At 66.9% G+C, this 12535-nt stretch overlaps 2 protein-coding genes across 3 annotated transcripts in view; both read left to right on the top strand.

Annotated features, from left to right (window-relative positions):
• Nucleotides 1-1233, top strand: part of CFDP1 (craniofacial development protein 1) — a 49706-nt gene extending 48473 nt beyond the window's left edge. The window contains exon 7 of the mRNA XM_084294912.1: nt 455-1233. Coding sequence (XP_084151038.1) covers nt 455-545 — 91 coding nt within the window. The 3' untranslated portion in view covers nt 546-1233. The remainder of the gene's footprint in view (nt 1-454) is intronic.
• A 4133-nt stretch (nt 1234-5366) lies between these two features.
• Nucleotides 5367-12075, top strand: BCAR1 (BCAR1 scaffold protein, Cas family member). 2 transcript variants are annotated; one of them, XM_084294963.1, is made up of 7 exons: nt 5367-5640; nt 6657-7370; nt 8402-8563; nt 8730-8834; nt 9078-10220; nt 10482-10571; nt 10878-12075. In XM_084294963.1, the coding sequence occupies exons 1-7, from the start codon at nt 5629-5631 to the stop codon at nt 11391-11393; spliced, it is 2742 nt and encodes a 913-aa protein (XP_084151089.1). In that variant the 5' UTR covers nt 5367-5628; the 3' UTR covers nt 11394-12075. The 2 variants fall into 2 exon arrangements, with proteins under 2 accessions (XP_084151089.1, XP_084151088.1); XM_084294962.1 differs by having other exon boundaries at nt 5494-5640; nt 8402-8551.
• The last annotated feature ends 460 nt before the right edge of the window (nt 12076-12535 follow it).

Raw genomic sequence — 12535 nt, 5'->3', positions numbered from 1 at the left:
GTGCCTGGCTGCGAGGGCGAGGCGAGTTTGGGGCTGCTCTCAGCTGCAGCAGGCTTGCTGGGTGATGCTCTTCGTGGCCCTAATGCTTCCCGAGCCTGTTCCCTGCTTGCACGTGGCTGTGCTGCTATCAGTGGGTTTGGGGGACGCTTTACAGGATCACCTGGAGGCCAGGGGCAGCAGCAGAGCTCTCTCCTGCTGAGGAGCTGCCCCAAAGCTTCAGGTTGGCTGTGAAGGTCATTTCTCCGTCACAAAAAGAGCCCAGGAGCATGGGGTACCCCTGGGCTTCACCCCAGGACCCTTCACCCCATACTGCTGTGAGTCCCGAGGTGGTGGTGGGGGCACCTCTCCAGCCACGGAGCCGTTTCAGCATCCTTTTCTGCCCGTCCCCTGGGGTCCCCTCGGTGCCAGGCTGCGGGCGCTGCTTACAGCATCTCTGCCTCTCTCTTCCCCGCAGGTACATCGAGAGGAAAGCGTTCCTGGAGCGCGTGGATCACAGGCAGTTCGAGATCGAGCGCGACATCAGGCTGAGCAGGATGAAGCCCTGAGGGGCCAGGGACGGCTGTGGGGTCCCGCTGGCTTCCGTGCCCCAGCTGGGGGGCTGCCGGCCCCCACCTGACCACGGGGCACGGGAACCGTTCTCTACCCAAGCCTGTAGGTCCCGGCAGGTTTTTCCTTTTACTGTAATGTTTGGGGAGGGTCTTTGTCAGTGGGCAGGGGGCGCTTCGAGGGGTCAATCGCCCGGCAGGTGACAGAAGCGACCCCGTGGCACCGATCCTTTGCCACCCCTGGGACGCTGCTGGAGCCAGGGGCAGGAGGATAAAGCCAGGTTGCGGCTCGGCCGACGTTTGTGGTGAGAGAGGAGCTGCAGGAAAGGCTTCGTGGCTGCCGTGTGTGTGCGAGCCCTGGGATTCGGGGCTGCAGCCCTTCTCCCCGCTCTGCCAGCCCCGCAGCCTTCCCTGCCCCTCTGCGCTCTCGCCCAGACAAAGCCAAACTGTCTGTACTTGTCTGTGGGGTCTGATGGTGCTGGGGCTTTTTAAGCAAGCCGAGGAAGAAATCCTCCCTTGTTCGCTCCGTCGAGGAGATGGGAGCAGCTGCAGCAGGCAGGACGGGCCAGGATCTGTTCACATGAATAAAGTATTCCATCCCGATGCTCTCGTGTGCTCGCAGCCTGGCTCGGTTTGCATCAGGCAAAGAAAGTCAGGGTCATGGATATGGGTGTGCAACTGTGGCCCTGCTCGCTGCCTGCCTCCGTAGCAGCCTCGTAGTCACAGCCGTGGCTCTGGGCAGGAGGCTCGGGGCTCTGGGATCAAATCCACAACTGGGGCCAGCACAGCCCGGCCGTGGCAGTGCTGCAGGAGCAAGGAAACCCGCCAAAGGCAGCGATATCCACGGGGAAAGCTCCCTGGGAGGGCAGAACTTGGGCGTGGGGTGAGGAGCTGGAGGCCAGCAAGTGCCGTCACCTCAGCCATCCCTCCTGCGGCCAGCAGCTCCCCGGGCCGGGGCCGTGCTCATCCTCGCAGCCTTTCCCTGGGCAGGGGCAGCCCCGGCCTCCTCCTGTGCTGTCCCTGCGCCAGGCAGAGCACGGCACCAGTCCCGGCCTCGCCGCTGGCGCGCTTGGCCCCGTGCCGCGGCTCCGAGCCTGGGCTCAGCTCGGGGCTCACGTGGCGGCTGCTGAGTCAGCCCTCGCGCCGGGGACGCGGGGAGGGATGGACGGGAACAAAACACCACGTGCTCGGGGGAGCCGCAGCCCTTGGCGCCGTGTTACACGCAGGATAAGCTGTTACCGAGCTGCTTCCACCGAGCCTGAGATTTGACAAAAACAAAACAAAGGGGCTGGGAAACGCTCGCATCTCCCCGACGCTCCCAAACTGGTCACAGTAACAGCAGGAGGGAGCTTTGCGAGCGGACGGTGAGACTGGGACACACTCAGGGTGCCCCAAATCCCCGTGGGGATCCCCCCCGATGGTGCTGCAGGACAATTTCTGTCCCAGGAGCGGCAGCCACCATGGCCATGAGCATTTTGGGGCCCGGAGCAGCCTCCCTGCAGCATGGCCAGCCCTTGCGCCAGTGAGCCTTATGGCCGCAGGGGATATTGCATGGGCATGGAGCAGGGGGACTTTGGAGCCCCTAAAGAAGACCAGAGGCACCTAGCCCAGCCCAGTCCCATGGCAGGCAGGTGTGTAAACTCCCAGGTTGAGCAGAAATCCTCCCCATCCCACCGCCTGCCCCCAGACAGCTCCCTGCAGGCTCCCCGGCACCGATGGGGGCTGACACCAGTCCCCCCCATTGGCACGCTGGTGATTTGGGAACCCCAGGGCTCCCTGGTTCCTGCCAGCCCCATAACGCTCCATTTTCTCTGCTCGCTTCCCTTCGGCTGAGCGAACGTGGATGTTTTTGAGATCTTGGAAGCAACCTGACCTGCTGGAAGCCAGCGGGCTGACGGCTCCCCACTGCGCCGGGCTGCGTCTCCGCGTGCCGCTGCCTCCATGACCCGTCCCTGAGCTGTCCCCGAGCCGTCCCCGAGCTGTCCCCGCGCTGTCCCTGCCCAGGTGCCGGCTGTCCCAGCCCCTCTGCTCCCTGGGGACAGTTTGGAGGGGGCAGCTCCAGCCCAGGGCTCATTTCTGGTTTCCTCTGCCAGCGCTCCCGAGCGTCCTGCGTTTTTCCTCGCTTGGGTCATGTATTCCTCGCCTCTCTTTCCTGAAGACGAGGAGTGATTTACAGGGCTCCAGAAAACACAGCTCGGCTGCTTAGGAAGAAAAAAAAAAAAAAAAAAACCAAAAAGCCAACACAAAACCATTCCGCTCGCTATTTCCATCGCCCGCCTCCCCACAAAGGGGCCGGCCCCGGTGCACGGCCCCGAGCGGAGCCCGGAGCCCCCCAGCCCACGCTCCTGCTGAATTTCCGCGCGGCCGCTGCATCCTCCGCGGGCCGGGCCCTGCGTTTGGGCACGGGGGGCAACCAGCGCTGCCCGGCCCCCAGCCCCGGCCGCCTGAACGGGCCCCTTGTGCTCTCGGCCCCGAACAAGGCAGCGATTGTGTGCGCCTGCCCCAGCGCCCTGTTACGGGGTCCATCCCGGCTCCGCATCGCCACCGTGGGCTGCAGAGGAACAGGAAAATGGCTTTTCTCCCCTCCCCCCTGGGAAAAGCTGCCAGCTCTGCCGTTTTGGTCCCCAACGCCATCCTGGGGTCTCAGCCCTGTTGGGAAGGAGCAGGGCTGGGTTTAACCTCATGAAAAGGGCTCTGCCTCTCGTCCCCGCGGCTGAAAACCTGCCCAACGCCACGGAAAGGCACGGGGATAAACCCTTGTTGTGATCCTGTTGGGTCCCGTGATACTACAAGCCAAGAGAAATGCCCTCATTATTTCCCCAATATTGAAGTCTAATAAATCCCCTACTGCCTTATAGGATTTATTTATCCGTTCATTGCTAGGAGACTCAGTCCCGTGTAATCCTATTGCTGCTCCAGGAGGCAGCTTTCCGAAGGACGGAGCCGCGTGCAGGCGACCAAATGCCTCTGGTCCCGCTGGGGACGGCTCCACGAGCCCCACGAGCGTCCCAGTGCCACCTTTCCCCAATGTCCTGGTCGCCTGGAGCCGTGCCCCGGCTTGGGTAGAGGCTGAGCTCTCCAAAACACCCCCCTGGCCTGGCCCTGCTCTTCTTGGCCCCATGCAGGTGACACCAAGATTTGGGGTCTTCCAACGCCTTCCCAAGCCAGGACCCAGAGGGAAAAGCAGGAAGACCCTGCGGGCACCGCGGCAGCTTGCTCCGCGTGGAGCCACTGTGCCTGCCCCTCCGGATGCGGGGGACTCCCAGAAATGACGACGGCCATGTGAAAATGTTGGAAATTTCACCGCTGAGCTTTTTCCATAGCAACTGTCACTGGGGCGACGCAGCATCCCCCCTCCCGAAATGCCCGGCCCTGTGTTCAGGTGCCTGCTGGGGTGGGCTGCACCAAAGCCACGTGCCCCCGGTCGCTCTGTTTGGGGCCGACGTCCCCCAGCTGCAGGACATGGATTTGGGGTGCTGAGCGGGGCGGGGGGAGGTTAAATACCCCCCCAGGCCAGGCACGGTGCTGGTGCAGCTCTGCCCCTTGCCAAAACCCACCGCCGGCAGCGCGGGATGAGCCGCAGCAGCTCCGCGCAACCCCAGGGCCCCCAGAACTCTGCATTTTTCAGCTTTCCTTTTAGCATTTCATTTTCTTTGAGGTGGGAGAAGCAGAAGGGAACCTGCCCGTGCCTGTGGCCCCCCGGGTGCTTCCCCGGTGGAGGCACGGGGCTTGCAGGAGCCTTTGCCAGCTCGGGGCGCTCCTCAGATGCAAGCAGCGATTTTGGCTCCGAAGCAACAAAAATGGCCGGGATCAAACACCGGCACGGGCCCGCTTTGATCAGAGCGTTGCCACAGGGAGGGGAAATTAAAAATTCCTGCTTGCTTTTAAGCGCCCGTGCTGCGCCGCGAGCATCCTGCTCCGGGCACTGGCTGGGATGGGGCCACTGCGGGCCGGGCAGCGTGTCCCCGAGGGTGACACCGAGCATCCCGGCAGGGCAGGGCGCTCACCACCCCTCGGTGCCTTCTGCAGGCAGGCTCAGCTTCAGGGAGACGCTGCCTGGGGACGCCGAGCGCCGCGAGCTGCCGGCCCCGCTGGGAGGAAGCTGCCGACCTCCGGCTGTGGTCTGCGGGCTCGACCGCAGCCCCCGCCACTGCCTTCAGCGGGGTTATCGCACCGAGGCCTCCAGCTGGGATGGCCTCAGGATGGGATGTGGGTGGGAGAAGCCAACAGCGGCCAACACACGCTCCATGCGCCTCGAGCTGGCCCCTCACAGCCTGACCCCAAAACCCAAACCCAACGGGGAGCCCAAAACCCAAGGGGGGCGTCCAAAACCCAACGGGGAGCCCAAACACAACAGGGGTGTCCAAAACCCATTGAGGGCATCCAAAACCCAATGGGGGAGCCCAAAACCCAAGGGGGGCGTCCAAAACCCAACGGGGAGCCCAAACGCAATGGGGGCGTCCAAAACCCAATGGGGGATCCCAAAACCCTATTGGGGCGTCCAAAACCCAACAGGGACATCCAAAAACGAGCGGGGAGCCCAAAACCCTATGGGGGCGTCCAAAACCCAAGGGGGGCGTCCAAAACCCAAGGGGGGCGTCCAAAAAGCAACGGGGAGCCCAAACGCAACGGGGGAGCCCAAACGCAACGGGGGCGTCCAAAACCCAAGGAGGGCACCCAAACCCCACCGGGGGAGCCCCAACCCCAAGCGGCGACCCCGTTCCCGGTCCCCCTTGGCTGCCGCTCCCCCGCTCGCTCCCTCCCGCCCGAGCGCCGCCTCCCGCCGGTGCGGGCGCAGCCCATGGGCGGAGCGGGGCCGGCGGGGCCGCTGCTGGCAGGGCGCTGGAATGATCCCTCCGGCGGGGCCGCCGCCGCCACCACCGCCGCAGCGCCGCCCGCCCGCCCTCCGCACACAGGCCCCGGCCCCGGCCCCGGCCCCGGCCCCGGCTTCGGCCCCGGCCCCGGCCCCGGCCCCGGTCCCGGTCCCGGGCGGCCGCCGCCGCCGCTGCTCCGCGCTCGGGCCGCGCCGCCGGCCCCGTCCCCGCCGCTTTGTGCCGCCGCAGCGCCGCGGGGAGCGGGGAAGATGAACTACCTGGTGAGAGCGGGGGCAGCACGGCCCTTCTCCCCCTGCCCCTGCTGGGTTTGGGGCGCTGGGGAGGTGGTGGGGGGGAGTGGGGGCACGGCGCAGCCCCCCCGGCCCTGCCCCCGGTTGCGCGGTTTGGGTGGTGGGGGGGGATTTTGGGGCACCGGAGGGGGTTGCTCGGCCCCCGTGGGGAAGGGATGGCGGTGGTGGAGCTGGTGCTTGATGCCCCCGGGGACACGTCCCGGGGGTGCCCCAGGAGATGGGGCGGCCTCGCTCTTGGGCACAGCCTCGGACGGGGCGCGGGCAGGCGGCGGTGCCACGGGGCTGGCTGCGGTGGCTCTCCCCACCCCGTGCCCCGGTTCCCGTAGCCCTAAGCGGGCTCGACGCCGCGTGCTGGTGGCCAAGAAGCCCCCTGCTCTGTCCTCAGCCTCGCTTTTCCCCAAGGAGGCCGTGGCAAGGAGCCCCCGAGCCCTGCCGCCAGCTCCGCAGGTGCGCCCGCGCCACGCTCGTGGCACCCCCAACATCTGCCATGGGGCCGGCCAGCACCACGGCCACCGGGTCCCAACAAGGGACAAGCCCCGGGTGCACGTCCCGGGGGGTTGCGGTGCTCGCGTGCCCTCCACTCGCTCGGCAGCCGGTGGGGAATTCTCCGGCCCTGGCTGAGTCACGGCCCTGGCACTTCCTCCCCGGCGGGAAGGGGAGGGAAAGGCAGAGGAGGTCCCCGAAACCAGGACGCGAAAGGGTTCGGCCCCTTCCTAGCACCACCTCCGGGAAGGATGGGTTGAACTGGAGTGGGGAGGAAGCGGCGGCTGGAGGAGGGCGAGCGGACGAGGGGGGACGCGGGAGAGCCTCGGGGTTCGGTCCCCGCTGCGCGTTGGGTGCTCGGGTGCCAAGCACCCAAGGGTGGGGGTGCAGAAGAGGCGGTGGAGGAGCCAGGGAGGCTTTGAGATCCCGGGATGACTCCCGACCTGCCTTCCTCTGGTGGCGGCGGTGCCGGCTCACCCCCCCGGCGCGGGGCTGTCTTGCAGAACGTGCTGGCCAAGGCGCTGTACGACAATGTGGCCGAGTCCCCGGACGAGCTCTCCTTCCGCAAGGGCGACATCATGACGGTGCTGGAGCGCAACACGCAGGGGCTGGACGGCTGGTGGCTCTGCTCCCTCCACGGCCGGCAGGGCATCGTGCCGGGGAACCGCCTCAAGATCCTGGTGGGCATGTACGACAAGAAGCAGCAGCAGCAGCAGCAGCAGCAGCAGCAGCAGCAGCAAGCGGCCGGCACGGGGCAAGGACAGGCAGCGCCGCAGCCCCCGGTGCCGCAGCCCGCCCTGCCTTACCACCACCAAGGGGGCTATGTCCCGCTGTCGCCCGCCTCGCAGTACACCCCCATGCACCCTGCCTACGCGCCCCAAGGGGACAATGTCTACCTGATGCCGGTCCCCAGCAAGGGACAGCAGGGCCTCTACCCGGGCTCGGCGCCCACCGGACAGTTTCCCCCGGCCCCGGCTAAGCAGCCGCCCGCCTACCCGAAGCAGACGCCGCCCCACGCCTTCCCCAGCCCCGGGCAGGAGATCTACCAGGTGCCCCCGTCCCTGAGCCAAGCGGCGGACGCGTACCCCGTGGGCTCTGCCAGCCCCCCCCAGGATATATACCAGGTCCCTCCCTCGGTGGGCCAGGCTCAAGACATCTACCAGGTGCCCCCATCTTTGGACAGCAGGAGCTGGGAAGGGCACAAGCCCTCGGGAAAGGTAGGATTGGGGGTCTGGATGCTGCCTTGGGTGGGGGTCGGGGGTTGTTTGGGGTCTGTTTGCACTGTGCTCTGTGGTGGCTGGTGGACACCAGGGCTGCTGGGCCCCATGGTCAGGTTTATCTGCCCGGTGCCATCTCTTGGACCTTGTGGAAGCGTGGGCATTGTTCCCTGTGCCGGTGACAGGAGTGGGTACACCGGGGGTGCTCACTGGGGCTGGGATGCCCTGCGTGGTGTGGGTTCCTGGCACGGCTCGCAGGTCCCGCTGGCCCCTTGGTGTGGGCATTATTTAGGGCACGTCCACGGAGATGGTGGGATGACCAAAGCGCTGCTTGGCGAAGCCCCTCCCGGTGCCGCATCCAGCGCAGGGAGGTACCCGCGGTACCTGCGGTGCTGCCGAGATGTGTCCTCCCTCCTGGGAACACCCGGTGCCAGCGCCTCGCGGCCGTGCCAGGACGCTCCTTCTCCCGGGGAGGGCAGCGAGGCGCTTTCGGCCGTGCCGGAGCGTGGTTTCCAGGAAGGCAGCCCTGACTCAGCCGGTGTAGCAGGGCTGCCAAGCCCCGTGACTCACGGACAGGGCACCGGCTTCTCACCCCGTTGCGTGGGGCATCCTGAAAGCTCCCCTGGCCGCTTCGTGCCAGGAAGACCGTGGTGCCACCGCGACACGGTGGCGCAGCGGGCACCGAACCCTCCGGGCGTTGGCAGATCCCGGCCCGCGGCTCGGTGCCCGAATTAATCTCCGGGTCACCGTTGCCATTTGCACACCGCGGCCGTGCCGGCTGGGCTTTGTCTCTAGCCGAGGCTCGCTGCTATAAATAACTGGTGATCTCATCTCCGTCCCCCCGGCGTCACCGCAGAGCCTGGTGGTGACAGCGGCACGCCTGGCCGGGGAGCGCCCTCCCGTGGGCACCCAGTGCCAGATGGGCTCCGCCGAGCTCCTCACCCAGCACCCAAACGGGCTCAGGATTATGGAGGGTGGGGGATGCAGGAGCAAGGGGACGCTCCAAACTCGGCCCTTTCTCCCTCTCCTAGGTCCTGCTGCCCAGCCGCGTGGGGCAGGTGTACGTCTACGACTCGCCCAAGGGGGAGCAGGATGAATACGATTTTCCCCGCCACCTCCACTCCTCGGGCTCCCAGGAGATCTACGACGTGCCGCCCGTCCGCGGCGGGCTCCCCAGCCAGGTCAGCCAGGAGGTGGGTCTCCTCGTGGGGGTGGCGGGGCAGGAACTGGAGGAGACGCTCCGGTACAACGCGGGGAAATCACACCCGGGGATCCCCGGCTGGGTGGGCTTTGGGGCTGCCTCTGTCCTCCCCAGGGAGGAATTGGGTGTTCCTCACACGCCGTTCTGTCCCACTGCAGGTCTACGACACCCCCCCGATGGCAGTCAAGGGTCCCAACGGGCAGGACCCGGGGCAAGAAATCTACGACGTGCCCCCCAGCGTGGAGAAGAACCTGCACCAAACCGTAAGTGCGGCGGGGAAAGCTTTGGCACCAAAGGGGACGCGCGAGGCCGGGGGTACCGCGGGGCTGTGTCGTGCACCCATCCTTCCCCGTGCTGCTGGCACGTCTGGAGCCGGTGCCTACGTGCAGCAGGGCGCAGTGAGACCCTCGGGCGAGTGCCGGGCTCTGCCTCCCTCCCACGCGCGCGGCGCTGCCGGCACGCACACGCCTGAGCGCAGCCGACGGTGCCCGTTGGTGCCCTTGCAGGTCTACGACGTGCCGCCCTCCGTCAGCAAGGACGTGCCCGATGGCCCCGTGCGGGAGGAGACCTATGACGTGCCCCCCGCCTTCGCCAAGCAGAAAGCTTTCGACCCGACCCGCCACCCCCTCGTCCTCACGCAGCAGGAGCCCTACCTGCCCGAGGACGTCTACGACGTGCCGCCAGCGGCCGGGAAATGCGCCCCCGAGCCCTCGCTCTCCCACGAGATCTACGACGTGCCCCCCAGCCTCAAGAAGCTGTCGTCCTTCCCCTCCCAGGAGGTGTACGATGTGCCCCGGGACCTGCACGCCCCCAGCAAGGGCTCGGTGGACACGGAGGGCGAGTACATCTACGACGTGCCGCCGCAGGTGGACCGCGAGGCCAAGGCGGCTGACGGCAAGCGGCTCTCGGCCTCCAGCACGGGCAGCACCCGCAGCAACATCTCCACCTCCTCGCTGGACGTGGTGCCTGTGAAGGAGCCGGCCAAAGGGGCCGGCAAGGAGTTCTCCCTGGACTTGGACGCTGCCATGGAGATGCTGGCCAAGCTCCAGCACGGCATCGGCGGCGCCGTCTCCTACCTCATGTCCTTCATCAGCGCCAACTGGCGCAGCGCTGAGCACATGGAGGCCAACGCTGCCAGCATCCGTGGGGCGGCGGAGGGCGTCCAGGCGGCCCTCCGGGACCTGCTGGAGTTCGCCCGGGGGGCGGTGGGCAACGCCGCCCAGGCCTCGGACCGCTCCCTCTACGCCAAGCTCAGCAAGCAGCTGCAGAAGATGGAGGAGGTGTACCAGGCCCTGGGGAGGCACAGCCAGGCGCTGGACGCGTGCCACTGGGCTCCGAACGCTTTGGTGGGTGGCAAGCCGGGCACGGACGACCTGGAGCTCTTCGTCATGTACTCGCGCGGCGTGCCCGACGATACCAAGCAGCTGGCCTCCTTCCTGCACGGCAATGCCTCCCTCCTCTTCAAACGGACAAAGCAGGCGCCGGAGGGCAACGGGCACGGGCCCGCGCACCCCTCCGACAAGGCCAGCAGCATCCAGTCGCGGCCCCTGCCCTCCCCGCCCAAGCTGCTGGCACAGGAGTCGCCCGACGGCCCCTACGAGAACAACGAGAGCGGCTGGATGGAGGATTACGACTACGTCCACCTCCAGGTGGGCACGGGAAGGGGGCGCCTGGTGGTGCGAGGCGCTGTGGTGCCACCCACAGGGGGGTTTTGGCTCACAACGTGTTGGTGTGGGGTCTGGGGTAGCCCTTCTGTGGCTGTGGTGGCAATTCTGGCCGTGCACAGCCACCCCGGTCTTATTTTCACCCTCCTGCTGTGGGAACTGGGGGCATCCCAGTGCCGGGTGGGGGGCTCGTTCCTGGTGAGGCCGGCGGTTTGCCCCATTCTCATGCTCCTTCCTCCCCTTCAGGGCAAGGAGGAGTTTGAGAAGACCCAGAAGGAGCTGCTGGAGAAAGGCAACATCATCCGGCAGAGCAAGGACCAGCTGGAGCACCAGCAGGTAACGGGGACGGGATGGGCAGGCGGGCACCTCTGGGCACGGCTCACCGGGGACCCTGCTATGGGGAGGGCAGCGGGGTTTGGCTCCTGCTCCCCTTGTCCCCACAGCCTCGAGTGGGGACAGTGAGCCTCTCCCATGGCTCTGTGTGGCAGCATCTGGCCTGTCTGATGCCGGAGAGGAGCCTGGCGTGGCCATCCTCTTCCTGGGGCTGTCACCATCCATGTGGCAGCATCCCCCTGGGGCACAGCCGTCACCTCGGGGCTCGGTGGCCGCCCTGCCCCGTCCTCACGCCCGTCCTCTCCGCAGCTGAAGCAGTTTGAGCGGCTGGAGCAGGAGGTGACGCGCCCCATCGACAACGACCTGTCCAACTGGAGCCCCCCCCAGCACTACGGCCCGGCGCGGGGCGGCGGCGCGCTGTGTGCCGCCGACCGCCAGCTCCTCCTCTTCTACCTGGAGCAGTGCGAGGCCAACCTCACCACGCTCACCAACGCCGTCGACGCCTTCTTCACCGCCGTCAGCACCAACCAGCCCCCCAAGATCTTCGTGGCCCACAGCAAGTTCATCATCCTCAGCGCCCACAAGCTCGTCTTCATCGGCGACACGCTGTCCCGCCAGGCCAAGGCCCAGGACGTCCGGCACAAGGTGACGCACTACAGCAACCTCCTCTGCGAGATGCTCAAGGAGATCGTGGTCACCACCAAGGCGGCCGCGCTCCACTACCCCTCTCCCGCGGCCTCTAAGGACATGGTGGAGCGCGTCAAGGACCTCGCCAACAGCACGCAGCAGTTCAGGATGGTGCTGGGCCAGCTGGCGGCCATGTGATGGCCCCGGGCTGCTGCTCCCTCACGCCGTCCCCTCAACACGAGCCCCCTGCCCGATGGAAATGGACCTGTACATAGACACTACCACGCACTGGGGGCCCGGGGATCCGCTCATCCAGGGCCGAGGGGCTGTGGCCATCATCCCCCTTCCTCCTCTTCCTCTTGAGATTGGTGTCAGAGCCATGCCCGTGGTGCCGGGAGGCGGCTTCGTGCCCGGTCCCTCGCTGCTGCCCTCAGCCCTTTGCTTGACTCGAGATGGGGCTGGCAGAGGGGGCTGTGCAGGGCGCTTTGGGGCGATGCTGTGGCCGTGGTCTCCATCGGGGCACGTCAGCCAGCACCTGTAGCGGTGTGGCAATCGCCCGTTGCGGTGGAGACGGCCCAGGCCGGGGAGCAGCGTGAGGGAGATGTCGGGCCGTGCCCTGCGCACCAGCACCTGGCTGGGGGTGTAAATAGGGTCCTGAATGGCTGGAGAAGGGGCGACGGGTGGGCTGGGGGCGGGAGGGGCTCGAGCCTTTGCATTTTCCTGTCTCGGGTTTTGCTGCCCTACCAGCTGTAACCGAAACGCAAACTGACATTGGTGCCTTCTGAACACTGGGGAAGCTTCCGACGGTTCCCGGAGCCACGGAGTCGCAGCCCCCACCCCAACTCAGCCCCCCCCCGGTCCCACAGCAGCATAAAGATTTACCTAGAAACACCCGCGGTGCCTGGGTGTCTGTGTCCTGGGGCTGCAAGACGAGGATGCAGTGGAAGTTGCCGTCGCCCACGTGTCCCAAAATGGGGACGGGGCTGAGCGGGGGCAGCGGGGCGGGGAGGTGGTGCAGGGGGAGGTAGTGCTCACCAGTGGGGCTGGTGTCCTACGGGTCCTGCAGGTCCCTCTGGGTCCCCACAACGATGCCGGGCAGGCGGGAGATGGGCACGCAGACATCGGTGGAGTAGCCCTGGGTGGGGTGTGCTGCCAGAGGGATGGGGACGGGTATGGGGGAGTACATGGGGACACCGTGGGGAGGGGGACACGGTGCTGCCGCCCCTCACCTGGCAGCCAGGTACAGGGCCAGGGTGGTGAGCCAGGTACTGTGGTGTGTGGCCCCTGGGCACCAGTTCCTGTCCCAACCCCATGTCCCTCACCCCAGATCCCCACCACAG

Source organism: Netta rufina (assembly GCF_964035555.1).
Source record: "Netta rufina genome assembly, chromosome: 13".
Taxonomy (NCBI): Eukaryota; Metazoa; Chordata; class Aves; order Anseriformes; family Anatidae; genus Netta; species Netta rufina.
The sequence above is the reverse complement of the archived record's forward strand: the minus strand, read 5'-3'. Positions and strand labels throughout refer to the sequence as shown.